This window comes from Sciurus vulgaris (assembly GCF_902686455.1).
Source record: "Sciurus vulgaris genome assembly, chromosome: 1".
NCBI classification, from domain to species: domain Eukaryota; kingdom Metazoa; phylum Chordata; class Mammalia; order Rodentia; family Sciuridae; genus Sciurus; species Sciurus vulgaris.
The window spans coordinates 109791064-109805899 of record NC_136461.1 but is presented as its reverse complement, the minus strand read 5'-3'; the positions used below and the strand labels follow the sequence as shown (position 1 = coordinate 109805899).

The 14836-nt window shown below is 39.2% G+C and overlaps 1 protein-coding gene across 3 annotated transcripts; it reads left to right on the top strand.

Moving 5' to 3' along the window:
* Positions 1-737: 737 nt before the first annotated feature.
* Positions 738-14542, top strand: PRKAB2 (protein kinase AMP-activated non-catalytic subunit beta 2). Of its 3 annotated transcripts, none has more exons than XM_079140448.1 (8): positions 738-930; positions 1131-1324; positions 5122-5288; positions 6109-6202; positions 6433-6553; positions 9790-9923; positions 10582-10650; positions 13927-14542. In XM_079140448.1, the coding sequence occupies exons 2-8, from the start codon at positions 1169-1171 to the stop codon at positions 14002-14004; spliced, it is 819 nt and encodes a 272-aa protein (XP_078996574.1). In that variant the 5' UTR covers positions 738-930; positions 1131-1168; the 3' UTR covers positions 14005-14542. The 3 variants fall into 3 exon arrangements, with proteins under 3 accessions (XP_078996574.1, XP_078996573.1, XP_078996575.1); XM_079140447.1 differs by having other exon boundaries at positions 773-904; XM_079140449.1 differs by lacking the exon at positions 738-930 and having other exon boundaries at positions 998-1324.
* Positions 14543-14836: the final 294 nt, after the last annotated feature.

Genomic DNA, 14836 nt, shown 5'->3' with positions numbered 1-14836 from the left:
GCTGCTGGTCTGTATATATAACATATTGAGTAATACAGGTTTCTCATAGGGAACGATAAGTCCCATTATCATAAAATCTTGGACTCCTCCCAACTTTAGAATTGTCTGTGACCTTTTTATACGTTTTGTGTGCCTTCTAATGTTTTTGTTATTGCCCTTTCTCTTGGAGTTTGTTTCTTCTGGGTTAATCATTGCAAAAATGCTATTTCTTAGCTTATAAGAGCATTCTCTTTCTTCTAACAATCCACTAATTTGTCAGGGTCTATCTACTATTAGACACTCCATCTTGAATTATTCCCCAGGACCCCAATTCGGGCTGACTAGTCCTTCCTGTGGCTCTGCACAGTTTCAGCCTCTAGCCTTGACCTCTACTTCCCTCTGCCTGGAGACAAAGTCCATGTTATTATTCCTTGTAGGAACCCACCTATCCCGGTCACAGCTCAGAGAGACGCGGCTCATAAAATGTTTCTTCGCACACCAGAGGCCGCAGGAGGCGGCTGTAGAGAAAGCTGCACGGGTTCTGCGGCACCGAGCCCCGCGCGTCCTCGGAGCTGTCCCCTCTCCACGCAGAGCAGGGCCGCTGCTCCGGCGCTTCGGGCGTGGTGTCCCCGCAGGGCGGTCCCTGCTCGACGCCCCCGCGCGGCGCTGGAGGCTGCGCGCCCACCATCGAGGCGGCAGCGGCGGTGGCTGCTAGAGAGGCGGGCGGGCTGGCCGGGAGCCGCGGTAGCCGGCAGCAGGAAGGCGCAGGGGCGGCCCCGCGCCACGGGCCTTGTAGCCATTTTAGGAGGAAACCCAGATCCCTGGCTCGGGGTGCGGCTTCAATTTCAATAACTTTATTGGTGGCCTTGCCCGCAGGACGGCCAACCCGCCTGTGGTCCTGGGAAGAGGGAGCGCATCGCTGGAGGTGATCGGGGTGCGGGAGTGGGCGCGGTATGCGGGGGGGTCCCGAGGGCGGGTTTCCAGAGTGGGGGCAGCGGGAGACCGGGGGCTTGCGGGAGTCCCTGTAGGCCGGGAGGTGGGGACCACGGCCCGGTTTCCTGCGGCGGGGATTCCCTTCCCGGGTCCCCAGGCGCAGAGGCGGGGCGGGGTGCCCCTGACGCGGCTGCTGGGGTGTTCCCCGCCGGGTTTAGCTCTCCGCGCCAGGTGGCCCCCGACTGGAGCTGCAGCCATGGGAAACACCACCAGCGACAGGGTGTCCGGGGAGCGTCACGGCGCCAAGGCTGCACGCGCGGAGGGCGGCGGCGGCCATGCCCCGGGCAAGGAGCACAAGATCATGGTGGGCAGCACCGACGACCCCGGCGTCTTCAGCCTGCCGGACTCCAAGGTACTCGTCTCCGCGCCCCCGACCGTGGCGGTGCAGCTGCTGCTTGGCTTCCGGGCTCCTCCTCCTTTCCTTGGCTCCTTTCATCACACTAAACTGGGTTAACTGGGTTACGGGAATTTTTTTTTTTTTTTTTTTTTTTTTTTTATGGATATTCCGGGGAGGGAGGTGTTCGATCGTAAATTCTTCTTGTGGTGCCGCCTCAATATAGGGCAGACGTAGAGTTCTTGTTTTCTTGGTGTTTTGACCAAGCCTTGAGCCACATTTTTAGGGCAGGGACCATAGACACCTCCCCCGCCCTCACCATCCTTGGTTCTTCTAACAATTTATAGGTTGTAAGCTCTGGTGGAAAACTTGAGGGGGCAGGTTGTTTGAGCCGCTGGCCCTAGCTCAGTTGCTTACATTTTCCTTGAAATGGCTAAGTGAATTTTTTTCCTGGAATTTTCTGTTTGTTTGGATCCTTTTTGCTCTTTTAGGAACTCTGCACTTTGGGTCCTTTTCCCTTTTGGCATGGCTGTGAGCAGCCACCACTTGTGCCTAGTCTTGGAGATCAATAAAGGGCATCATTTACTTGACTGTTCAGTTTTCGTCCTATACTTTGTAGTTGTGCTACACAGGCTGTGCTTTCAGGCTAGCTTCCCAAGTGGGAGAGCCAGTGATTCCCAGTTAGCTCCACTCCGCAGTAGTCCTTCAAAATGTTTCCTTAGCCTAAAAGCAACAATTCATTGCTTCCCTGAGAACCTTGCTTTCAATTGAAGGAGTTACAGGAAGAGGTCAATTGTGTTCCCTGCTAACAGAAAAGACAGATGGAGCTGACAGCAATGTGATTACCATCCTAACGTTTCTAATCACTTAGAAGTGTCAGCATAAATACATTTAATTCTTTCTGGTAGGCTGTTCAGGGGTGAAATAGAAAAATGGAGGGATTGAGGCGATTGGGGGATATGTTTGAGGCTTTAGAGAGAAATTAGTTTTATTTGCCACAGCAGTGGTACATGAAATTTGGATGCTATGGTTTATTTATTTATTTATTTTGGATCCCAATTGAGAACATCATCATAGAGGGAGAAGTAAGAGTGGTTGAAAGGGGCATTTCATGGGGCTTTTTCTCCATTCCTTTCCTTTCTTTCCTCTCCCACTTCAGAACTTCTTCCTCTTTATATGGTCTGTCTACCCCGCCGTCTGTATTTACTTCTTTAAAGCTTTTCCAAGGTGATTGACCTCATATTTTTACCCTTTTCCTACATCAGTGACTCAGGATTTAAGTACATTGTATTTGTCAAACTGTGACTGAAGTCGTTGGTATCCTGAATTAAAGCCAAATTGTTCTGTGTGAATTGGGGCCTATTCTGGATCATTCTTTCCCTCACTCCAATCTTGCCATTTGGAAAACAAGAAAATGGTTCATATAATTCTTAAGGTCCCATCCAAATCTAAGGGTTTTTGACCTACCCTTTTCTTCCCTCTGTATTTTACTAAAACCTCTTCAAACTATAATTTTAATTGTTGTTTTGCCTCATTTACCAGTGGTTCTGCTGTTTTACTTAAAGTAATCAACCTTTTTTCTAGTCAGCTGCATTCATTCGTACCACAGAAATGTCATGTCATAAGTGGAAGGGCTTTGCTCCAAATGTTGGAGCATTAGTAGTTTGTGGCTTTCAGATTCTAAATGAAAAATCCTAAATTGTAAAATAATTGATAGAAACAGTAGCAGTGGGGCCGACTTTGGATCCCATCCTTTTTCAGCAGACTAATTCAATGGTTCTCAATCTTATTTATGTATTGGAATCACCTGAGATTTGTTTAAATACTTTATGGAAAATTTGAATCATTTACAAAGTAGGGTGAACAGTATAATGAACTCTGTGTACCTCTCACCAAGTTTAGAGATTGGTCAAAGCATAAATAAATGCATATCATCCATACCCTAATCTACTATTCCTCCACCAATTTTTTTGAAATAAATTCCAGATGCTATAACAAATTATGATGTACCTCAAAAGATGAGATTCTTTTCTCCATTTTAACATAATCACAGTCTTATCTGGGATGATTTTAAAAATAGATTCCCAGATCCTATGTCTGAATCAGAATCTTAGGTTATTCTTAGGCATATGCAAAAATTCCTATCTAATGCAGCCAGTCAGACAGAATGCATTGCTTTTAGAATGTGGGTACTAGGTTTTCTCTTATGCTAATTCCTTGTAATATTGTAAAAGCCTCTTCAGTTTTCTTTTTTCAGATTTTTTTCTTTTAGTTAATTAAGTAATTAATCTGCGCTTCTGGGGCTGGAACCCAAGGCCTCACGCATTCTAGGCAAGTGCTCTCCCAACGAGCTGCATCCCCAGACCTTGGATTTTATTTTAGATTATGTGCCTGGTTTCTCAGACTGTAGTTTTTAGGAATAGTGAGAGACAATATGGAAAGTAGACTTTTTCATTCCCTATCACCACCACACACAAAAAAATCCCAAGTAAATGAGCTAGTCATTTTTTTTTTTAATGCACATTGTTTTGTTTGGTAATATCTTTACTTAACAGTGTATAGTCCTTTTTACCTGTTACCAGTTTAAGCCAGTTTAAGGCAGGGCTTAGCAAACATTTTCTGTAAAGGACCACATGGTAAATATTTTAGACTATGTTGATAATACAGTCTTTCACAACTGCTTCCACAGTGGCATGAAAACAGCTGTAGATAATAGGCATACAAATGAGTATAGCTATTTTTCAGTAAAAACTTTATAAAAGCACCTGGCTTACTGGCTGCAGTTTGCCAACTACTGGTCTAAAGGGATGGTAACGAGGAAAAAAACCAAACAACAACAACAACAAAAAAACTAAGGAGTTAATATTTTTCAGAATCCTGCAAACCTTATTTGATTATATAATTGTTTTTGTTAAAGGAAACTGTGTTTTTGTCTTTCGCTGTTTGAGGTGCCAAAGTTTGCATTCGTATACCTCAAATAGAATAAACCTGGCATAGGTGAGCAAGTAAGATTTCATGACCACATTTTTGTTCACTAGAACACAAACTGCCTCTTACTAGCTAGGCCAAGTGCTCTACCACTAAACTACATTCTCAGCCCACTATTTCTCCATTTTATAAAAATCAGTGAACTGGTTTTTTTATTTTAATTAATTAACTGATTAATCTGTGGTTCTGGGGCTTGAACCCAGGGCCTTGCATAGGCTAGGCAAGTGCTCTGGCACTGAGCTACTTCCCCAGACCTTCAGTATTAAATTTTTAATGTCCCTTTTTTGTGTAACCTATTAGTTAAAATAGAGTTTATAAATTTTTTATGAAGTTTGGGATCTGTAACTTTCTTTACAGCTGATAATTGAGAGCTGTTTATAGTTACTTGTGAAAAATATATACCTGACTTAATTTTTAAAAATATAGACATCTTTTGTTTTCAGTTTTTTCTCTCTTAAGAGGTACTCAGAAGTATGTTATAATTGCCTGCTTATGAATTAAACTGGCAGTAGGGAATAGGGTTTTCTTTTTCTTTTCTTTTTTTTTTTTTTTAAGGGCAATCTTGAGGCTCTGAAAGGGTAAGTAATATATGCAAACTCAAAAGTTAGACTATGATTTATATAGCACTTGAGCATAAGCCATTTGTCCATTTTTGGTTCAAGATGAGTTCTTTTTCTATGGCTTGTTAAAAATCTGATTTATTCTAATTTAAGGCTTATTTCCTTAGCTGAAGTCTAGCACCCCTCTTTACCCTAAGAAGGAGGATGATCTTTTTAAGAATTCTTGGGTCACAATTTATTCTAGGGATGACGTACTCCTTCTTACAGCTCCCTGGGGACAAAGAGTTTGTATCATGGCAGCAGGATTTGGACGACTCCATAAAGCCCACCCAGCAGGCCCGGCCTACTGTTATCCGCTGGTCTGAAGGAGGCAAGGAGGTCTTCATTTCTGGGTCTTTCAACAACTGGAGCACCAAGATTCCACTGATTAAGAGGTGAAGATAAGTGTCTTGGTTGAAGCTGAGGGGTCCAGGAATAGTGACCAACCCGATATCCTTTCTAATAAGAGTGAACAGGCTGGACTTCCCATCTCCACCCACTAGATGGTTTCTTTGGAATATGTCCTTTTCTGTGACCACTTAGTATCTATGGCATTGTTTTTTAACCTCATCATGAGTCAGATGCTTTACCACTTAGAATATCATTACCTCAAGGGAATTTATAATAGCTTTGTGGGTGTATTCTTTAGGGTGGGGTGGTGTTACACAGGTCTTTTCTATGCTTGGGGGAAGCCTGTAACTGACAGAATCTGTTACTCTGACTTCTGCACTAAAGCAAAATGCACTGTAAAGTTCGAGGTGGTAGTGTTATGTGGTACTTTCAGAGCAATAATGAATTAACTGATTATTAGAATGGCCCTTATAACCAGATTGATCGTTTTTTCCAGTAATGGCTCACCAAAATATGGAAAGTACCTTAAGGACTCCTATATCCCAAATCTGTTAAGGTACTTATACTTGTGAGGGATCTGTTCTGCTAGAGCAAAATAGTTATACCAAGATGAACCATTTTGGGAGATCATTGACTATTTTTTTCTAGGCATTGGTTTAAGAACCAAAGTTGTTGGAAGGGTTGGCGAATATATGTCCAAGATGATATAGATAAAGAGATTGGATTCATACATTATTTTTTACATAAGGGACATAGTGGCTTAGGGATATGGGAAGTCATTGGTATAATACTGTAATTACCACTTGGTTTTCTACATTCTGTCTTCTTAAAGGAACTTGCCTGACCTTCTGTTTTCTTCTACAGCCATAATGACTTTGTTGCCATCCTGGATCTCCCTGAGGGAGAGCACCAATACAAGTTTTTTGTAGATGGACAGTGGGTTCATGATCCATCAGAGGTAAGGTTTTGATCTTCAAAGGTCACCATGCCTTAGCAGCCTTATTTTAACTACCATTGCTCTCTGAATTGATGGTAGCAGTTCCCTTACACTAAAGGATTCCTCTCGATAAAAGATGGAGATGCTGAGTGTGATCCTTTTTAACCTTTAGTAGATGCAGAGAGGAGGTTGGGTGGAAGAGAGGGATTTGAAAAGGGAATTCAAGAATTTTTTTCTGCTTATTGTTTCAGCCAGTGGTTACCAGTCAGCTTGGCACGATTAACAATTTGATCCATGTCAAGAAATCTGATTTTGAGGTGTTTGATGCTTTAAAACTAGATTCTATGGAAAGCTCTGAGACATCTTGTCGAGGTAATTTTATAATATTTGCTCTCTTTTGCCTTGTCTTTCTTGTAACCCAAAAGTGGTTTTTAAATTTCCTTCTTGAAAGTGATCTTTTAATTTTGTTTATTTCCGTTTCTTCTCAGGAATCTTCTGAATCCTGTATATATGTGCACATGTATCTATGTGCACATGTATCTATGTGCACATATTTCTTATATAAACATTTAGATCCCCTTCTTTATACCAAAATAATCTCAGTCTAGTGTACTTTAACTTTTTAACCCAGGATCTACAGTAAGGCATTTATTTTGCATTGCAACCCAATACACACATACACAGATATACAGAAGTGTAATATGTGGTATAATGTTTGCCTTTATTCCCTGTGATGTATTCTTTTCTGTTTTTTAAAAATATTTATTTATTTATTTATTTATTTATTTATTTATTTATTTATTTATTTTGGTACTGAAAATTGAACTCAGAGACCCTCTACGAATTGAGCCACAACCACAATCCCTTTTATTTTGAAACATGATCTCACTAAATTGCTGTGACTGGCCTTGAACTTGAGATCCTCCTGCCTCAGCCTTTTGGGTCACTGGGATTACAGGCCTGTGCCACAGCACATGGCTGCTATTGTATTTTTTATAACCCATTAGTGGGCTATAACCTATTGTTTGAAAGTTCTTTCTAGTAATATTTCAAGTTTTCCATTGACCTTTGGTGGTATCACCCAGCAGAGACTAGATGTGCCTTGTTTGTCTTATTAAGCTGCCTCAGCTTAATCTGCCAGTTTGATAAATCAGTTGGCAGTTCTGTAGTTTTATGAGACCCTTCAAGTATAGTAGTCCTTGGGGAAAAGTAGCTTAAAAAACAAAAACCACACACACAATAGCATGCAATTCTTTTGCATATAATCAAAATTTTGTAAATTTTTTATTTAAAAAAAAATCCCTGGTAGGGGAAAAGATCTCTATATACTTTTGTTTCTTTTTCTTTTCTTTCTATTTTTTTTTTTTTCCTTGCAGTGCTGAGGATTGAACCCAGGGCCTTGTGCTTGCAAGGCCACTCTACCAGCTGAGCTATATTCCCAGCCCTTTTTGTTTCCTTTAATATTATTTTTTTCTAAGACCTTCATCTCTACTTAATTTACTATGTCAGTAATGCAAATATTCTCCAAACCACATTTGTAATTACTTTTTTGCTACTTTACAGTAAGAGCTATATTATCTAAGGAACTGTGTGCTGTATTTACACTGAGTATTCTCTCTTATTCTCAAAGCCTGCCTCTGCTTCTAAGCAGTTTTACCATTGTGGACAAGGCCCTCAATTCTTTTGGTTCTGTATTCCTTAACTGTAAAACTTAACTCAGTGATTCTCAGCAATCACAGGTCCTGAAGTAGAACATATTAATAATCTCAGGGCATAAGGGTGACATGTAGTTTCTAAAACTGCATAGTATAATAATTATTGAGGGAATTTTGGATAATAATGTTTTCATTATATAAACTCTCAAAGTTAAACTAGACATTCTTCTTGACTGGTGGGCAGTGATTTAAAAGGGTTTAAAAATACCAAATTAAATTATGAGGCCACTGGTAACTACATTTTTGCTTTATGTGATTCTGGCAAAGCAACCAATGAATAATAGTCAATCATAAGTATACAGAGAGAAGACCAGCATACTTTTGATATTTCTCACTTCCCTCTTTCACCTAATTTCCCAATCCATTGAGGTAATCCTTAGAATACATTTTTTTGCACTAAGTTTAGTGTAGCCAGTTATTTAACCAATTTGTATTTTTTTTTTTTTTTTGGATGATGATGATGTTGATTAGGAAATTAAAAAATCTATTCTGTGTACTTCCCAGCAGTGTTTTGTGGGTCACATGACATAATAACTGGATGTGCTTTGGAAAGTTTTTAAGACATTGTATAATATCACTGTATTTATTAATTTTGCTTTTGCTTCATATATGTTTAACTGAAATCAGTTCTTTAAATGAACTATTATAATCTTCCACTGGAGACTATAAAACATTTTTTAAAAATCTTTAAACAAAATCAGTTTATTTTAAAATTTTTCCTTCTGAGATGCATTTTTTTTTCAATTTTTTGAAGTATAATTTACATACCATAAAATTCATCCTTTTAAATTGTATGGTTTCATAAGTTTTAGTATATTTAGAGTTGCTTTACATTACCACTAATTCCAGAGCATTTTTATCATTCCCTGAAGAAACCCTATACCCATTTGCAGTCACTTTCCATTCCTTTCTCATACTCCTATCAACTACAAGTCTACTTTTTGTCTTTATGGATTTACTTATTTATGGTGTTTTTTGTGTGACTCTTTCACTTAGATTAATGTTTTCAGGGTTCATCCATATTGAAACATGTATCTATTTATGATGCAATAATATATCATGGTATGGACATACCATTTTGTTAATTTGTTATTGATAGACATTTGTATTGTTTCTGTTTTTTGGTACTATAATCATTAACATACAAGTTTTCATGTGGGCACATATTATATCTTGGATATATACCTGGGAATGTAATTGGTGGGTCATGTGGTAACTTTCTGTTTAATTCTTTGAAGAACTACCAAACTGTTTTCCAATGTGGCCGCTATTGTAGATTCCCACTGGCAATGGGAATACTGTCGTTTGAAAGTTCCAACTTCTCCATCTTTGCCAGTACTTATTCGTTTGTCATTTTGATTATAGCCATTCTAGTGAGTATGAAATGGCATCTTATTATGGTTTTGATTTGCATTTCCCTAATGACTGTTACATACCTCTTGTTCTTATTGCTGCAGTCATTGTAGTATCAGTAATCTTAGAATTTGTAACCTTGTTATCTGTTACTTGGGTGGGGGGAAAAAAGGAAATCTAATTTGTTTAAATTGTTTGAAAGTTTACAAGGCCTCTTCACATCCATTATCTCTTTAGTTTCCTCAGTAACATTGGAAATAGGGCAGGATTCTTTTTATTTTTGTGGATGAGGAAACTGACTGTGGTAAAGGCATTTTCCAAGGTTGTAAAGCTGATAAATAGGGTAGCTCCTTCCTGAGCTCAAGGCTATGACCCCTCTCCTCTTCATGGCATCTTGTTGCCATGTTAGGCAACTTTTTCCTTGTGCTACTTGACTTGTAGACCCAATGACTTCTATATTTAATATTAGTGGCCATGTATTTTTCTATGCATTGTCCTAATTTTTGTACGTTTCCTCATATTTATGGAAATACCTTTTAGATCTTTCCAGCTCACCCCCTGGGCCTTATGGTCAAGAAATGTATGTATTTCGATCTGAAGAGAGATTCAAATCCCCACCCATCCTTCCTCCTCACCTACTCCAAGTTATTCTTAACAAGGACACTAATATTTCTGTAAGTATCCTAAGAATATTGCTGGAGGATCTGGGGAACTGTAGGATTAACTGGGCCAAAATTCAGTAATCCTAGAGGTTGGGATTACTATAAAGGTACATTGAGATTATAAATCATATACATAGGAATAGCACTATAGAGTCCTTTTACCAAGGCTGTGTTGTTAGCTTCTTCAGGAACTAAAATCAAAACTTATAGTTGTCTCTGTTCCTGAAAAAATCAGGGCCACAGTGTATTCTAGAACCAATTTCTGAGATTTCTATTCCAACATGAGATAAGAAATACTTATTTAGGGATATACAAAAGAGTTACAATTTTTTTTTGCATGTAATTGACTTCTGTATTCATTCTCATTGATTCTCACTAAGATTATTTTTGCCATTTAATGCAAATCTTCCATAGGCAAGATTTTTGTTTTAGCTCTATTAAGATTAGCAGATCTTGATGCTTAGGGTTTCTACCCCAAACCGAGAATTTTCCAAATTTTCTGTAGTAAGAATGTATTATTGATACATACTGGAGTGGATACACTATTGAAAGGAGATAACAATAAGGTGTTCTTAACAGTTCCAGAAAGCTCTGAGAAAGAGTAAGCTGATGGTTTGTCCATACAACTAATGATATTCTTTTTTATTTATTTTTTTTTTGTGTCTCTTAGTGTGATCCAGCCTTACTTCCAGAGCCCAACCATGTTATGCTGAACCATCTCTATGCATTATCTATTAAGGTAAGTGGTGTCCTTGGTTCCTCACATCTCAGCTGTGTGAAAGGTTAGGGGTAACATGTTGTGCAGTGTTTACTTGCTCAGCTACTTCATTTTAGCTGAAGGTGACAGTAATGGTTAAGAACAACTTACATTTTAGCAAGTGGGTCTTTTTTTTTTTTTTCCTTTGAATCAAGCATTATTCTTTACTAAGTCCTCCATGAAGCCAGTAACCATCTTCCAATCTATATGCATTTTTTTTTAATGTAAACAAATGGGATACATGTTGTTTCTCTGTTTGTACATGGCGTAAAGGCATACCATTTGTGTAATCATAAATTTACATAGGGTACTGTTGTTTGATTCATTCTGCTATTTTTTCCCTTCCCCCCACCCCTCCCACCCCTCTTTACCCTCTATACAGTCCTTCCTTCCTCCATTCTTTCCCCCCTCCCTAACCCTAACTCTAACCCTAACACTAACCCCTCCCTCCCCCCATTATGTGTCATCATCCACTTACTAGCGATATCATTCGTCCTTTGGTTTTTTGAGATTGGCTTATCTCACTTAGCATGATATTCTCCAATTTCATCCATTTGCCTGCAAATGCCATAATTTTATCATTCTTTATGGCTGAATAATATTCCATTGTATATATATATACCACAGTTTCTTTATCCATTCATCAATTGAAGGACATCTAGGTTGGTTCCACAATCTGGCTATTGTGAATTGAGCAGCATGAACATTGATGTGGCTGTATCTCTGTAGTATGCTGATTTTAAGTCATTTGGGGATAGGCCAAGGAGTGGGATAGCTGGATCAAATGGAGGGTCCATTCCAAGTTTTCTAAGGAATCTCCACACTGCTTTCCAGAGTGGCTGCGCTAATTTGCAGCCCCACCAGCAATGTATGAGTGTACCTTTCTCCCTACATCTTCACCAACACCTGTTGTTGCTTGTATTCTTGATAATCGCCATTCTAATTGGGGTGAGATGGAATCTTAGGGTGGTTTTGATTTGCATTTCTCTTATTACTAGAGATGTTGAACATTTTTCCATATGTTTGTTGATTGCTTATAGATCTTCTTCTGTGAAGTGTCTATTCATTTCCTTAGCCCATTTGTTGATTGGGTTATTTGTATTCTTGGTGTAGAGTTTTTGAGTTCTTTATAGATTCTGGAGATTAGTGCTCTATCTGAAGTATGAGTGGCAAAGATTTTCTCCCACTCTGTAGGCTCTTTCTTTGCATTGCTGATAGTTTCCTTTGCTGAGAGAAAACTTTTTAGTTTGAATCTATCCCAGTTATTGATTCTTGCTTTTATTTCTTGTGCTATGGGAGTCCTGTTGAGGAAGTCTGGTCCTAAGCCGACATGTTGAAGATCTGGACCTACTTTTTCTTCTATAATCTGCAGGGTCTCTGGTCTGATTCTGAGGTCCTTAATCCATTTTGAGTTTAGTTTCGTGCAAGGTGAGAGATAGGGGTTTAGTTTCATTCTGCTGCATATGGTTTTTCCAATTCTCCCAGCACCATTTGTTGAAGAGGCTATCTTTTCTCCATTGCATATTTTTGGCCCCTTTGTCTAGTATGAGAAAATTGTATTTATTTGGGTTTGTGTCCGTGTCCTCTGTTCTGTACCATTCATTGATCTACCTTTCTATTTTGGTACCAATACCATGCTGTTTTTGTTACTATTGCTTTGTAGTAGAGTTGAAGATCTGGTCATCTCCAAAGATTTCAAATAAGAGCATTGAGATCCAGTCACATCCCCAACCCTTTTTGTGTTATTTTTATTTTGAGACAGGGTCTCACTAAATTACTGAAGATGTCTTTGAACTTGTGGTCCTCCTGCCTCAGGCTCCCAAGTCACTGTGATTATAGCCATGCACCAGCGTGCCTGGCAAACTGCTTTTATTTCTTAGATGTGTGTAGCTAGATTAGGGAAATCACTGGTAGAGCCAACTATAACAGATTATATGGTAATATAGAAAATTTAAAAATGTTGAATTTCACTTTTATGATTACCTTGTTAGGTATTATTTTTTACCCCAGTTTTATAGATAAACTAAGGCTCAGAGAAGACCACATTGCCAGTAATTAACAGACAGGACTGAGGTTCAGTCTCCTTATCCTAATTCCATGTTATATCCTCTGCATTATCATGCCAGGTTTACCAAATAGGGATTTTTTTGACCTGCTTCTCATTTCTACAAAATTTTTCCTGGGATTGTGTGTGCTGGTGTGTTTTACTGGGGATCAAATCCAGGGCCTGTGCATGCTAGGCAAGCATTCTACCCCTGAGCTCCACCCCAGATTTTTATTTAATTTTGAGACAGGATCTTGCTAAGTTGCCTAGGCTGACCTCGAACTTGCCTTAGCCTCCTGAGTAACTAATATTACAGGCATACACCACCATGCCCAACTGAAGTTGAATTTTTACCTGCCTTCTGTCATATTTAGGCTTTGTGTCAACATTCTCTGGTCAAAGTGTTAACCTGAGATGCATTCATTATGGATAATACAGTATGGGGGGAAAGGTTTGTAAATTGGATTGACTTGAGTTCTTTGGCTTCTGATTGAATTTTGTCTCCTTTAACTGCTTCTTGACTGTCAATTGAAGTCACAAACCTGCCATCTCATCCTATGGTATATCCACAGTCTGTAACATATTCTGGGAAATGATACTTCTTACTCTTCTTGAATATCTTTCAAGGAGGATTTTGTCTACTTCTTTTCAATGAGAGAGGAGGATTCCTCAGTTTCCTCTATATCAGGATTTTTTTTTAGTTCAACTCTGACATTACTGGATATTAGATCTGCTTTAGAGCTTAGAAATGGTTGTTTAGAAGGATTATTTTTCTTCTCATTGCATTTAATATTTCCTTCTAGAAACAAATGCCAGGATATTTCCTTTTTTGCTAGTTTTAAGCTCAGTATTAGAATTTGAAATGAGGAAGGAAGTGAGATAAGAAGTTAGTAGTTTCTTCAGCACCTTTCATGTGTCAGGTACTGTGTCAGATATTCTGTAATCATCTAAACCACATTAAGGGAGGGTGTTATTCTCTGTATGATGAGGGGAAAAAAAGACTTAGAGACCTTAAGTAGATTACCCAAGGCCACAGTAACAGTAGAAGTCCAGTTTGGAACTGAAGTTGACCTGACTCTAAAACCAACCTCTTTGGTTGGTTTATATCAAATTATCTCTGTTAACAGTGAATGGCTGTGTAGGACTATTGGCTGGGAGCAATTGCCTCCCACTAGAACTAAGAAATTAGCTTCATGTGTTTCTTTCCCTTGCAGGACAGTGTGATGGTCCTTAGCGCAACCCATCGCTACAAGAAGAAGTATGTCACTACGCTGCTGTACAAGCCCATCTGAAGGCATCCTGTCTTGCCTCCATGGATTCAGGAGAAGCTTCTCCCTTGCTTTTGAACTGAACCAGTCTTACCTGAGACTGGAAGGCTGATTTGCTTTGAGGCCAATATGTGTGTTTCAGAGCCTCTGAATAGGATGCTCTGCTTTTGCATTTGATTGCAGATGAGAGCTTTATGAGTTCATGGAATTTATTTTAAGAAGAAAACGTATATATATGAGACGAAGGTTACTGGAAGCGTCCTAGCCCCAGCTAGATATATTCTTTCTATCTGTGGGTATTTGCCAAGACATGTTTGGGGAAGCTTCAGGAATAACTGTATGGGGAGGTTTTTTTCCTAAAATGTAAGAAGAGCAAACTCTTAGGATCCTTGTTGGGTGAATATTCTATCACTGCTACCTTGGGTGTCCAAGAAATGGACTTGGGCTAGACTGCTGCCCTACTTACAGCTTCTGCCTTGCAGGGGCAGCTTCTCTTGCATGGGGTCTCTGTATTTTCACAGTGTGTGGCACAGTCTCTGTTTTTTTTTTTTTTTGTTGTTGTTGTTTTTTGTTTTTTTTTTATGTAACAGATGCCTCACAAGAAGGCTTCGTTCTCTCATTTCACATTCTTCCTTTACTAGCCTCCTTCAGTTCCCATACCTGACCCCTTTAATATAAAATTCACTCAGTAAGTGACGCCTTTGAAAAGTTGTGTGGGACCTGACCCACCTTATTGATGAGGGCTGTCAGAAGATCTCCTTTTTAGCCCATCAGAGGTCTAAGCCACTTTGTTACAACTTGTTTTAAATTTCTACTGAAGAAAATATGATTCAACCTTCTAAAAAAGGTATAATGC